Source organism: Manis javanica, chromosome 7 (genome assembly GCF_040802235.1).
Source record: "Manis javanica isolate MJ-LG chromosome 7, MJ_LKY, whole genome shotgun sequence".
Classification (NCBI taxonomy): domain Eukaryota; kingdom Metazoa; phylum Chordata; class Mammalia; order Pholidota; family Manidae; genus Manis; species Manis javanica.
The window spans coordinates 24,099,488-24,113,493 of NC_133162.1; the positions used below are offsets into that span (position 1 = coordinate 24,099,488).

Genomic DNA, 14,006 nt, shown 5'->3' on the forward strand with positions numbered 1-14,006 from the left:
TTGGTGACAGACACTAAGTTTTACTTACGTTCCATGAGGAGAAAAAATTCCAGCGTAAACAATGAATCAAAGCAATACTTAACTCACAAGGCTACTGTGCATCCATCGGGACCATGTGCAGGACCTCACTGCATATGTTTCTGTGCACAGTAACACAACACAAAAAGCAACACAATTTGAGAGAAACAGGTCATTATTCATGGAGATGTAATCAACAGTATAAAGCACTCAAGGAAAGTCAATCTGCAGTTTGATATGTACTACGTGAAGATCATATCCTGTAGTGTAGCGAGAGCTGTGTCCTCAGACATATGTATATACACACAATTTTTCTTAATCTTTAAAACAAAGATCAAAGATCATTTAAATCCTGTTGCATTAACAAAAATAAAATAGAAAAGAAACCAACTGAGCATTTAAAGTTTAAAATTTCTATATTGCCCAATTTACACAACTATGGGAAGCTTCATCAAGGTTTCTGAGAAGGCCAGGACTGTTCACACCCTATGCATCACTGCAATGTCCTGGGTTAGTCCAATACAACAAAAATGTGTAAGCACACACACATGGATGTGATCTTTGCCGGTTAGACTACTGATAAAGTCAGTCTCAGACAAATTTCTAAGTTGTGCTGTGTAACTAGATACAACTGAGAAAGTCTCAAATAAAAATTTACATTGTGTTATTTCAATCAAAAGAAAATAATAAAACTAAGAATACATCTCTCTTTCGGAAAAGAGAGCAGTGGTGGGTGGGTGCCACAGGAGGTGGTGGGCAGTAGCACAATGGGAAGGCTAGTTTGTGCTGAGTAGGACGCGTCTGATCTTCTCTGGTGCTTTCACCTTTAAGGGCCAGTCTAAGGCCTGTCTCCTGGGCCAGGGGTCCAGGGTTTGTCCCAAAGTGTCTGGGTGAGCCAGTTTGAGAAGGGGTCGTGCTTTCTGTTTTCCGTTTCTTCTTTCACATGGCCAAAAAGTAAAACAAACAAGATACCACAACCGAGCACTGAGGTGCCCGGGGCATGGACCTGCTGGTTTCCCAGTTGAGCCAGGGCCACTTGGCAGCAGCTGCAGCTGTGTAACGACAAACTACAGCACATGTGTACACAGCCACGACTGCCTCTGTTCCCGCCTTCATCCCCACTGCGATCTCCAGTTCTTTACCCATCACGCCTCTCAGCCCACTGGAGGTATCAGAAATTCCCAACTTTCAAAGTAGTCTCAGTATTTTCAGTATGTATGTTGGGATTTTATCATGGTTCACGGCCAGAAAAGGTTCAGCACCTCCCACACACAGACATTGGTCCATTTCCTGTTCTTGGCATCTCTGTACTCTGTTGGTCCAACTCAGACAGCAACTTAAATGTTCAGTGCAGGCATATCGCGGCAGGACTCCACATCCTTTGCAATACCGTGGCTGATCAGAGATGGCTGAGAGAAGCAAATGATAAGAGTCACAAATTCATTCTTGTTTTTGGGAAAGTCTTTGTATTCAACCTGGAATCTCTGGACTCTGGAAAGATAGTTTAGCTGCTCAGAGGGTCTCGTTAGAGGTCCATGGGGTATGTGGCCTAAAGAGATGTTATTCTTTAAAATGGTCTCGGCTGTAGGCGAGGTGCCCCCATACAACAATTCACGGACTATCATGGCAGTTACCATGGCCTTGGCAGGATTTGGAGCTGCCCTGATGAAGTCTGGTGTGATGTCCTTGACTGACTCTAACAGCCTGCATGACCTCAGGCACCATGGGGAGAATTTCAGCAGGCAGCTGCTGATGACTAAGATAAGGCATCCTAAACTCATCCTCTTTATTGCCAGTCCCATTTTCATCCCCAGAGCCAGGTTCAAAAACGTTAACTTTTCTTCCATCCCTTAGTTTCTTTACTGGTGTCTTCTCTTCTGATTTGAGGGCGGGTTTCGCGGGCTGAGTCTGCGGGACTCTGAAACCAAGGATCTCCAGCATGTTCTCGGCTGCACTGCGTTTGGCCACCTTCTTACTGGTGTCTGCTCCTTCTGTGGTATGCATCACAAACTCCCTGCAGCACGAGAGGCCTCGCTGTGAGGAGCATGTATTCTGGCTCCTTCTTTGCCTACTGGATCTGGACCAGTCTGCTAATCGGGTTCATCCCCTCGCCATATTCTGGGTTGCTCCTGACTGGATTTTTTCTTTTTGGTTCTGGGCTTCACTCACTCGACTGTAGGCAGGGGCGGCAACTTCTTCAGCTCCTCTAGAACAGCTATAGCAATCTTCTTGCTCTTCCCTTCGCCTTCCCCCACAAATTCCCCAGCTGACACCTTAGTTACAAAGTTCTTCATGTCGAGAGGGCCACTCTCTCGGGCAACCTCAAAATTCACAGGCAACTTCCCTTTAAGTGCAATTTCAAACACTTGACTTATTTCAGATTTATTGAGATTTTCTTCTTCCGATTCTCTTCCATTTGCCTCCAGCCTGTCAGATAGGGACTCATGTGCAGGATCCTCAAAGCTTTCGCAGCACCATCGTGTTTGGCAGCCTGTCTCGTCTTTCCTGTCCCATTAAATTGCTGTCCTCCCATAGAAAGTTCAACTTGATGAAGTAAAGGTGGTACTGGAAATGGGTAAAAGTACCTTGGGGAATAAGCACCTCCTCTCGGGTTGTAATTATAGGTAGACTGAATCCGGGAGTAAGGGTCGACAGGCTTATACATTGCTTTTTTCCCAAGTTTCATGCACAGTGCACTTAGCTCTACAGTAGGGTCACACTTCCTTAAGAAGAGGAACTATGTTTTGGTTCACTTCTGAGAGGTTAACGTGGCTAGGAAACCCCTGACTGCTACCCCAAGCTCGTCCCCGCTGGTGGTCTGAGCAGTGGCGGCGAGGAGGGAAAGGAGGAAAGAAGACACAGGCGGAAGGGAAGAGGCGTAGCACCGCGGGGAAGGATGGCGCCGCCGGGTGGGGGAGGGGGGGTCAAAGAAAAAGGGGAGGAGCCCAGCCTGGAGCGGCAACCGCCCGCGCGTAAGCTGAACAGCCCCTCCGGCGCCCGCAGCCCGGCAGGAAGTGACGGAGGAGGGGCCTGCGCCCCTATGTATATTTTTATACTTTTTTATATTTCCAAAGTTTCCTTCAGTACACACTTCCTTAATAATTGTAACAAAATTTACCAGAACATTTAAGATGATTCCCTGTTCTAACAATGAGAACAAGGTGAACTGTTTCTTTTTCCCAAGCCCTAAGCCATTTGTAAATTACAACATATTTTCCTCTACATAAATATAACAATCTTCTACATTTCATATTCATTGTAAGAGAACTCAATTTTGTGCCCTACCCAACAGGGTTTATTTAGCAAACAGCAAAATGTTCTCTCATTTTCATGAGAGTTATCACTATATTCTTGTAGATGATGATGGTATTAGCTGGTCATAAACCTGCTTTGCCCTTCTGCTGCCTGTGGACTGCTGCATTCCAAGATGACACCATAGGGATCACTGACTACAATCTCCGGGTGATGTCAGTGTTCCACTGTTCTGCAATTAGTGAATTAAATTTAATCTACAACACTATATCCAATGTACACTGGTATAGGTAAAGCAAAAGAGCTATTATAAAAGCTTCTGTTTAGAAAAAAATCTTTGGGAGATTTAAAATCTTCTATTCAGAAACTGCCAGGAGAGTACCATATATATACTGGTACCATGATCACCCATATATTGACTGGTGCTGGATGGAATGGTAAGAGAAATAATCGGACCAAAATCATTTTGATGACTCCCTCCTTAGTACTAGAATGACCCCTGAAATAGTTTGGCTGATTCAGCAGGACAGTACCCCAACGGTAGTAACATTTCTTACATCTAGGGTCTTTCAAAATTATCTCTGAGATGGAGATTGTTGGGGGCTGAGAAGCTGGACCCAAGGGTGAAGAGTACAAACACTTTGTACTTAATGATGGGACTGTCAGTTCTCTGTTCTGTTGGTTTGATTAAATCATGGATATACTAGGCTTTTTTTTCCCTCTGGTTATACAAATTCTATTTCACCTAAATTAGCTGCCTAGAGGCTCCATTTGCTCATAAGCAATGCTGCATATTTCACTGGATAATGCTCAGTGGGTTCCCAGATCTTAACAAACCAAACAACTGTGTACTTTCTATTTCTTAGTGGTCATCCTGGGTGACTCTGGCAATGCTCCTTGCTTGAATGCCTCAGCTTTGAGGCATGGATAGAGTGGAAGTTAACAGGACCCTCTTTCCCCCAGCCTGTGCAGCACTTTTCAACAGGAGGTATCTTCTGGTTTGGGGGGTTGGCTTTGGAAGGGCACATCATCATGCACCCAACCCACTCTTGATAACTGTCCATGGTACTGATTCCTCTCAGCTTTTGAACAATAATTATATTCATATTTTTAAAGTCCTTTAAAATATTATCTATATTTAGTAATAATATAATTAATTAGGTCAAACATAGCACACCTTTAAGGATAGGACTTAAGAGTTGCCTGGTTTCAAATCCTAGCTCTGCCACTTCAGTTTTAAATAACTACTTAATTTTTAAATAACCACTTTATCTTAAATCTCATCTTTAAAATTGGAATGTTGGTCATTGTAATACTAAAATGTTTTTAAACTAGCACGAGTAAGTGCTAAGTGATAGCTGATAGCTCCTATTTTTATGAATAGAAGTGTGGTATTTAGTGTTTTTTAATAAATTTATCCCATTAAAGGGGGGAGGAATTCAACAGAAATGATAAAAAAGGGACTGCCTCATGAGCATCATTCCTTGGCCCCAAACGCTCCTGTAAGTCTCACCCATATTTCATGACCCACTTCCTGTTGTGGGGTGTCCACTGTGCTGTTGGAGCCCTCAGCACCCAGCCAATGCCTTTCAACTACCCGTTACATTACCATGCCCACATGGGTTCTCCCCAACTTTCCCAGAACCAGAGTCCCACTGATGCTGGTTCCCCCAAGTGGATGTGTAATGGTGACTCCAGGGGATGTGCTAGTCAACAGTGGGTAGATGCAGCCAAATCCGGCCCCATCAAAGAAAAACCACTTTCCTTGCCACATGTAGGCTCTATGGCTGAGCAGCTAGCAGTGAAAGAGGCTGGTAGGCACAAAACAGCACAACTCCTCAGGGATGCCCATCTAAGAATCCTAGGGCCAGGGGAGGCACTTGTGAAGCCTAGGCCAGTCCTCGGTTCAGAGAAACCATGAAAATGGCAGTGTCTAGAAAGTGGGAATTTGGCATGTATGTGTGTGGGGGGAATGTTACTGGCATGGGCATTAACAATTAGAATGGATGAAGAACTAGGGTCCTGAGGTATCCTGCTATGTGAAATATTAAGTTTGTTAGATCATAGGAAGGGACTGGGATGAAAGTGGGTGTATTCAGAGGACAGGGTGCTCAAGGTAAGCTGTTTACCTATCAGTAGGGAAGCACTTTTTCTTTTTAAGATTTTTTTTAAACTAAGTAAAGGTGTTTTAGCCCTTAAAAGGACCCAAAAGCAGAAATCCAGAAAGCCCCTCAGGAACGTCTGGAAAATAGATCCAGAAAACCACTGATCTACAAAGTTCTCTATCATCTCTGCCTTTCTTTGTAAGGACACCCACTATTCTTAGTACACCAGCTTTTTCTGCTTCCAAGTTTACATACTACAGTTTTAGCCACAAAAAGAAATGGGGTTTTCCTTCCCAAGCAAAATTCCAAATTCTCAGATTGGGCCAGCTTGGGTCATATTTCTGTATATGGCCAGGATGACAGGTAACATTGTACAATATGGCAGCCAGAAACACAACCCTATGAAGGTGGGTTTCTGGCTGAGGAGTCACTGTGCACTGAGTACACACTCTTAATCTATTTTACAGATGAAGCTAAAAAGTTGGATGAATGTGAAAGACCTTGCATATGCCATGATGCCTTGAATTAGGAGATGAGGATATGTGGTTTTGTAAAAGATAGATGTTCATTTCACTAAATAAAATGAGGAATACAAAAAACTTTTGAAGATACAGGGATGTAATTTTGAACATAGGAGTTTAATTAATTACCCACTAGACCATCCCCATGGAAACGTGGTAAATAGATGGAAACAAGGTTCATAAACTTAGGAGCGAGGCAGGCATTTTTAGATCAGTTTCGCTTTAGACATTCACCAGACTGGACTACTTTTTAACATTTAAAATAAAACTTTTTTTACCACAATAAACAAAACAATGTATTAAAACTGACTTCCAGAATTGCCCAAATTATTTTTTTAAACATGATTTAAACTTTTTTTTCTACATTACTTTAAATGTAAAGTTTTCTTTTGCAAATTTATCCAAAATACTCAATTTTCATTTTAGAAATTTTATATTTTTATAAGAGGCCCTAAATTGATGTTCATCAAGATACCTTTCTCTAAGCCCTAATAGTTTATACCTTCCATTTAAAATATATAAGTATCTTTAAAGTTGTCATTCTCAAAGACATTCTTGAAAAAATTATGAATTAAACACCTATAAATTCTTCTTCACTTCTGTTAAAGTGTAGCAGTTTATCATCTAATCCATACTGGTCTATCAACTGAGTGAGGCTGAGTTTCTTGTTCTCCTCAGATATAACTGACTGCAACTCATAAAGCAACAGCTGGCTACAGTTTCTCCACTTCTTTATTAACAATTGTAACTGAGACAGGTCATTCTGAAACAGGAAAAAAAACATAAATGTATGTCAATAACTAGATAGGCATCCTATTTTAACTTATGCAATGAAAGTTGATGAGTAGGTTTAAAGGGTAACACACTTGGTAATGAATGGGACTTCTACCTTGGAAAATTAGGATGTTTCAAAATAGAATGTTTACAACTCTCACTTGAGTTCTATGGCTATTTTACTTGGCCCAAGCTCCAACTGAACATTAAATGAGTTGGGGCTCTTAAAACGTTATCTGGTGTCTAAAAGCAGCCTTAGGCTTCTTCTACTTAAATCTAAACCTATGACTTATATTTGAGTTAAAGTTGTTGGAAGTCATTTTCTGGGTACTTGGCTCATTGCTTATTATGCTAAAATAACTTTTATTCCCCTTTTTGAAATTACTTTCCTATCATTTATCTAAAAATAAAATAATAATTATGCAATGGTTCTGAAATTATTCTCACCTTTGATCTATACATTTTGACTAGTTTTAGCCTCCGAAGAAGGTCTTCTTTCTCCTGAATCTGCTTCACCAATTTTGCCTTTTCTTCATTTAATTCTTTTTTTGGAAGATTTTCATTCACAAAGTCATCCTGGAGATCAGTACATGACCCACTATCAAGTGACTTAGATTCACATACATTGATATTCTTGAAGATATTTTTTAAATATGTATTTTCTTCATATTCATCGTCTCTGTGTTTAATACTTTCTCGAAATTCCAAACAGTTTTCTTCTTTTGAAGATGGTTTTTCTGAAAAGGTCTTATTTTCTTCATTTTCTACTTTAAGACGTTTTACCACACTGCAACAGGAATTAAATGAAGATCTAGTTTTCCTTAGTCGTTCTCTAAGTGTTGTACTCATAGGCTGAAAAAAGCACAAAAAATTTATAATGTTAATAATAAAAAAAAGTTCTTCATGTAAATGTATCTACTAGAAATAAAGACCTTACACTTTTATAGTACATACCACTAGATGGCTGTCTCCATGTACCTAACGACACCATCACAAAATGTAATTCTTCAAAGCTTCATTAGTTTTATTTTATTTTAGCAAAATCAGCACTCTTCAAAAACAGTGTTGAGACACTTAGCCCAGTAATCACAAACATTTGGTCAGCAACTAGCGCATGCCTAATGCTACTCTAGGCGTTTCAGAGTTACAAATTAAGGAAAAGACCTAGACCCTGCCACTAATGTCTAGAACGTTGTGACCTTATCTTATTTAATAGCTAATAAAATACTTCTCAATGTACACATTATATTAATTAACACTCTTCAGTAGACTTATAAACCACCACTGCCACCACATTTAGAACAGATCCATTGGAATAACTAAGATTTTCATACTTGTTTTCTTGAACTACTTGTACAGGGAGATGGTAGACTTTTACAGGCCTGTGGAGTGCTGGGTGAAATCACAGTTGAGTCAAATGAACTTTCCATTTTGAAAATGAAATCTTGGTTTGCGTCTAAAAAACAAAAAATAATCACAAAATGGAAATCAAATTAACCCACATCTCTCTTGCTCAATTTTTATCAAATAATTTTCATTGTTATGCACAACATCCACACGCAAGCCAGCAGCCACTCCTCTCAGTTAGTTGCAGTTCATTTTTGCTTTTTTTTTGCAGTCTTCCATTTACCGCCCTAAGTAAGACTGTGTTGGTCTTATTTAGTAGTCCACATGGTGACTACTAGTTTTTTCATGGTAAATTAACTAGCTAACATCTCAAATAAGCAAGCCTCTCCATTTGTTTTTGTCTATCAAAATACTCAAAATCTGCCGTGGTGGGTGGGGCGGGGAAGAGTAACAACTCTGGATAGGCAGGAATTCTTTTAATTTCGTTATGCCAGTTTTCTAATTAAATATAACCGAAATGTTTACTCAAAAAACATAATCACACCTGTCACACTACCCCAAACCCTAAAAGTTGTATGACTAGAACCAAGGACCCTCCAGGCCTAGGAATAAGCAACTCGAGCGTAGATAAATTTACGCCTGTCTGCATATTTTTAGTTCAAGTAGCAAAAGCAGAAAAGGAGAGTTGATTCAAGTCTGTTTCCCTCAAAGGCATAAACTTCACGGGGAAAACGCCAGAGGGAGTTCTCCCTTCCCTCCCATCCACGCAGAAAACCCACACTAGCCCTCGACAGACTGCAGGCCTATAGTGGGGCTGAGGGTTCCCCCAACTGCGGAAAGACGCCTCTACTTGACTCCACACCCGACCCCCAGAGGAGGCCAGCTCTAGGCCGTCCCCTCGCCTCCCCACACGATACCTCCCTACGGTATTCCCAGCGTAGAAAACGCGCGCAGCCGAAGCCGTGAGCGGGGCCTGCTCAGGGGCGGGGCCACGCTGGGGGCGGACGAGACATGGGATTGGCCGGATTGACTGACGCAGGCTTCTTCGCGCCGCTCCCCGCCTGAAGCACGCGAGGCTGCGCATGCGCGGCCTCAAGCCTCCGTTAGGGGACGGGGGCGGGGCAGCGCACGAGGGAGGCAGCAGAGATGCATGATTGGCCGGATTGACTGACGCGCGCGGCTCTGCTCCGCCCAGCGCCGAGGAGCTGTGGGATTTAGAGCGCGCGGCCGCGAACTTCTGGCTTTCTCTTGGGCCGAGCTGAGCTTCCGAATGACTAGAGCCCCTGGCGGGGTCACGCCTGTTTTCTCTGCCTCCCCTCCCTGCTCTTGCTGTGTATCGCAGCCTGTCCTGCTTCTTGGGTTTTGTGTGTGTGAAGTACGCCTGAGAGAACCCCCTCCTCCCGTTTTCTCCTGGCTCTTGTCAGTCAGCTCTCTCGGCCCACCACAGCGGAGTCCCTTCTCAGACCCGACGGAGGCAAAAGCCGCAGGGCCGTCTGTGTGTGAAATGCACAGCTTGTAAACTAAACGCAGAGGCGAAAGATCAGCTCTGGGTTAAATGGCCTACGGGGACTCGAACACGTTAGAAATCTCCCAGGAGCCCAGGCGCATGCGGTTGAGCTTATTTCTAGCCTTCGCTGTCGCAAAGTCGGCGGTTCCATGAGTTTTACTACTGTATTTAACTCAAGAGTTAGATTGCTTAGCTTGGCCTTCAATCTTTTAGTCAAATCTGAGAGAAAATGTAGTCTAGTGAAATTTGTGGTGCAATACAGGAAACAGAACAATCACTAAATAAAATTGTGTTGGCCCAGAATTCAGATGTTTGAGGCCAATACGGCCTTTGCTGAATACTGGACAGCGGCATCCTTAGTCTAAAATAATTCTCTTCGTTTCCTGTGGGGCGACGTTCTGTTGCTGTGCAACCATAAAGTTAACTAAATTGGGTGGAGCACTGGGTTTAGTGAAAGAGACGGTTCTGAGTAATTTGAGTCACGTGAAAGTTGGGAATTTTAGGAGCCAGTGTTCTCAGTCTTGGTGAATGGCCACTTTAAACGATGACACTGCCTCTTCACTAATAAATTGGATAAAAATGGCTTAGAAGTAGCCAGGACGCAGGAGGAATTAACTGAGTCCTAAGCAGCAGGATATAAATACCGAACCTGAAGACAATCGAATACAGTGATTGAAATTGTTAGCGTCAAATTGCCTTGGTTCAAATCCTGCACCTTTATTTTATGTGCTTTGTAATGTAGTATCTGTGTCTAGGTTTTCTCATCTGTGAAATGGGCATAAAGTTGACCTCTTAGCAATTGGAGGATTAAATGAGAATTCATAGGCAGAACAGCAGTAGATATCTAGGGAACACTTAATAGTTACTATTTTATATATACAACTATATTCACCATCCCTAGTTTATTTAAAGGGATACATCACAATTCTCTCATCCCTTCACTTACCTCCCAAAAAAAGACCACAGATTTATTTTTTAAAGATGTGATCTGTATGCTTCCTCACAATTTAAGCCATGAGTAGCCGAAAACTTGGAGTCTCCACATACAATTAATAGTATGTATTTCACTTACACATTTTTCAAAAATTACAAAACCTTCAAGGAATTTCCAGAATGGAAGAGAGAACTCACAATTTTGTGATGCAGCTGTTATTCACCTCACCAAGCCATAGGTCTCAGCCTATACATTTATTTCTCCCTTTACTCATCCATGGGCATCAGTTACTCACACTGAAAAAGCAGAATCATTTGTCTTGACACTAGACGCACAATGCAGACGCTGCATATTCTTTATACCTTGGGGCATAAGGTTGGGTTGTTTTTATAATTTCCTAAAATCATCTGCTTCAAAATCCTTTTATCATTACAGCCTAAGCTTAGAGCTCTTGTTTTTGCTGGCTGCATAAAGGAAAACAACATTTCACCTTGCAAATGTTCTGACTTGTTTATTATGTGAACTAGTATATTAAATGGATTGTTTTGGCCAGATTTTCAATGTACTTAGAAAAGCATGCATTTCAGAAATGTGCATTTGTTGACCTTCATATCTGACTTCCATGTGTTGTAAGAATTGCATGATATTTCCATATAAAAGTATGTTTCACTTACTTCCATCACTTCCCCAAATGTAAACATACCTTCCACTCTTGATTAATGTAAGAGATCTGGAATACAGCCCTTACAGTTTTCATTGTACCTTTAGATAAAGCCTAGCAAACATTTCCGTGTCCTTAGGAGCCTGAAATCTATTGGCATGTAAGGAGTTTGTTTTTTCTGACACAGGACTCTGTATATTTCATATGAAACTTCTCAGGGAAAATACTGCTCCAGAGAATCACAAGGCAAGACCTCCTTACTCTACCATAGACAATTTTTTGAGCAATAGAATTCAGTGATAATAGTAATTAGTATCAACCTAAGGCAGTCTTTCTCTGTGTGTTTTTAAATTTCTTCAATACCCAAGGCTACTGTTAACCACTTTGTTATTCATCAGGGAGTGGTAAAATGTTTCTGTTCCTGTCTGTGATTATTGTTGGTGGGATGATGACATAGGCCTAAAATTCTTTATGAGGTTTTTAATTTTTTTTAATAGCAAGAAGAGAATAGTGAATAGTGTCTCTCTCTATCTCAAACAAATACACATATACACAAACACACACACATACAATTCTGAGCCACAATTTAAAATTTAATTTCAATAGATGTATTTTTTTAAATCCTTGGCTTTAGCTTTATTTTTAAAATCTCAACAGTAATCTGAGGATGACCTATATTCCATTCCACTGAATTTTCTATATTGACAAAAAGTTTTGTATCATGTAGACATATATATATATATATACACACACATATATATATGTATATATATATATCCATAGGTATTTTTTAAGCAAAAATATAAATATACACTTTTAAAACTAGGTTTAAAATCCACTTAGCTGAGGAATTGTGTAAAATCCACAGGATTAAGTTGATTTATAATGTCTATTAGGGCAAGTTAAATGAACTGAATTTAATACAAATTTATGACACCCACAGAAAGTCTACTAAATTCTCTCCCCTGGCTTTCAATATTTCTTATGAAATTTGTATGTAAGTTGAAAACTGCCTTCAAAAAGTGCTCCACTAGATTTCTGTGGCCATGAGTTCAAGTCTCATCTTATAGACCTATCCATGGCAAAGATGTGTTTCATTGCTCTGTTATCCCATAAATTTTCCTTTGAGTAATTGACAAACTATTTCTTTTATTTTTCTCTATTACCTAAAGATCTCTTATGGAATTCTATAATGTATAATTGACACACTTATAAAGACTGTTAAGACTTTATTATCAAAGAGTGACCTTTGTGGGCTAACTGTTTAATATTCTTTAGCCAACTTAAGAAAGAAAGGATTATTTTCAACCTCAAGATGAAAGAGCCCTTGACTTAACTATTAGGCATGCCTGAGAGGTTGCCTTCCTGAACAGAATGGCTACTTAGAGCATTGGAGGGAGATACAGGGAGCGTCAATAGCATTCGTGTGATAACAACCTGTCCACCACCAAACAACTAGAAAACTCATCTGGTAACTAATACTGAGGGTAATATACTGAACAAGAACCTAAAGAATTTTCTCTTTTGGTTCCTATCCGAAAAGAGAAATCCTGAAGTTCTTGTCCTTTTATTCTATCAAATCTGGCATTTTGTCAAGTCCATTAAAGACTAGAGAAGCAAAAGTGCCTATGATTCACTGCTATTACTGGGGTGTGTTCTCTTGGAGAAGAATAGAGTGATTCAAGTTAGATGAGGAAGGGCTAGGGTGTGTGTGGGTGGGAGGGTTATGGCAAAAAAGTTAGATTGTGGAAAGATAGTGGTAAGTAATGCTCAAGGATACATCTTTCCCAGATCCTTTATTAACTCAGAAATGTAACCCCTGCATTCATTTGGAGGAAAAAGGGCATTAAATGTCAGCAAATTCTTAAGTAACAGAACGTGTTTTATGTTTAACTACCTGAAGTTTGAAAGATAACAACTCCCAGGATAATTTCACAGTATTGAAATCTGAAATGCTGACAAAGGAAGTCCGGTAGTTTTCTATGCTTGCCTCTCATTATTGTTTCAGTTCTGAAAATATAAAATGTTTCTTTTTGGTGATGTTTTTTTAAATGGAAGAGCAAGAGTGTCTAAGGGTACCAGGAATGTAAGTAGTTAAGAAGCCACTGTACCATGTTCCAGGATACTTTTTGATTCTGCGCTTCTACCCTTTGACAAACACTGATGATAAATATAGTCCAGAAAAAATCTAGGAGTTAGCCCATAACCAGGAATTTTCTGGCCTAGTTCAGTATCTGAGAACTAGACTGAAACTTCATCCCTTTCCCACAATTCCCAAAGGCAACATAAAACATCTTATATATTCATCATGGACCTTTGATGAGCAGTACCAAACCTACTGAATGCAGAGCTCCTGACTAAGAGGCCTGAATCCCCAGACCCCCAAATCTGAATCCCCAGAATCCACTGGAGAGGCATGACCAAAAATGGGGAAGGTGGCCTGAGCAAAGGCATCTCTTCTTTGACCCTCTCCCTTCCACCTCCAAGATTATGCCTTGTGCTCATGTTCCCTACATGTCTCTAAAGAACATGACTTGTCAGTGACACCAACATTACCCAACTCTCCACCTCTGTCACACCTCTGTGGCTACCAAAACATAATTTGTGAATTTTCATGATGATGCTGGTGACCCTCAATTGGCAAATTATATCAGTATTTTTTATAGTGAAAATATATCTTTCTTCCAGAGAGGATCTTGGAAAAGAAGCATACAATACAGCTACATTAACCCTGACATGGTCCTCCAAGACCTCACCCAGCTATTTAGACTCTATTAAACATAAGATTAAGACAGATAATACTTTTCCTTCAATGATGTGCACTTTTAACTCAAACTCTTCCCAACTTTCCCACCTCCCAAAATTTCCCCTTCAGTACCACTCAGGT

General features: G+C 40.6%; 1 protein-coding gene and 1 pseudogene across 2 annotated transcripts; both read right to left on the reverse strand.

Annotated features, from left to right (window-relative positions):
- Positions 1-221: 221 nt before the first annotated feature.
- Positions 222-4,466, reverse strand: LOC108397191 (double-stranded RNA-binding protein Staufen homolog 1 pseudogene; annotated as a pseudogene).
- Positions 4,467-5,994: 1,528 nt separating this feature from the next.
- Positions 5,995-9,071, reverse strand: SFR1 (SWI5 dependent homologous recombination repair protein 1). Of its 2 annotated transcripts, XM_037001283.2 has the most exons (4): positions 8,935-9,071; positions 8,005-8,126; positions 7,118-7,522; positions 5,995-6,659 (listed from the first exon to the last, which is right to left on the reverse strand). In XM_037001283.2, the coding sequence occupies exons 2-4, from the start codon at positions 8,098-8,100 to the stop codon at positions 6,468-6,470; spliced, it is 693 nt and encodes a 230-aa protein (XP_036857178.2). In that variant the 5' UTR covers positions 8,101-8,126; positions 8,935-9,071; the 3' UTR covers positions 5,995-6,467. The 2 variants fall into 2 exon arrangements, with proteins under 2 accessions (XP_036857178.2, XP_036857179.2); XM_037001284.2 differs by lacking the exon at positions 8,935-9,071 and having other exon boundaries at positions 8,005-8,912.
- Positions 9,072-14,006: the final 4,935 nt, after the last annotated feature.

Bases quoted from the DNA above. Each gene is read 5' to 3' on its own strand.
- SFR1 (XM_037001283.2), bottom strand. From the start codon at position 8,100: ATGGAAAGTTCATTTGACTCAACTGTGATTTCACCCAGCACTCCACAG. The intron at 7,523-8,004 runs GTATGAAAATCT...TGCTTTTTTCAG, and splicing joins CAAGTAGTTCAAGAAAACAA to CCTATGAGTACAACACTTAG. The intron at 6,660-7,117 runs GTGAGAATAATT...TTCCTGTTTCAG, and splicing joins TCAAAATGTATAGATCAAAG to AATGACCTGTCTCAGTTACA.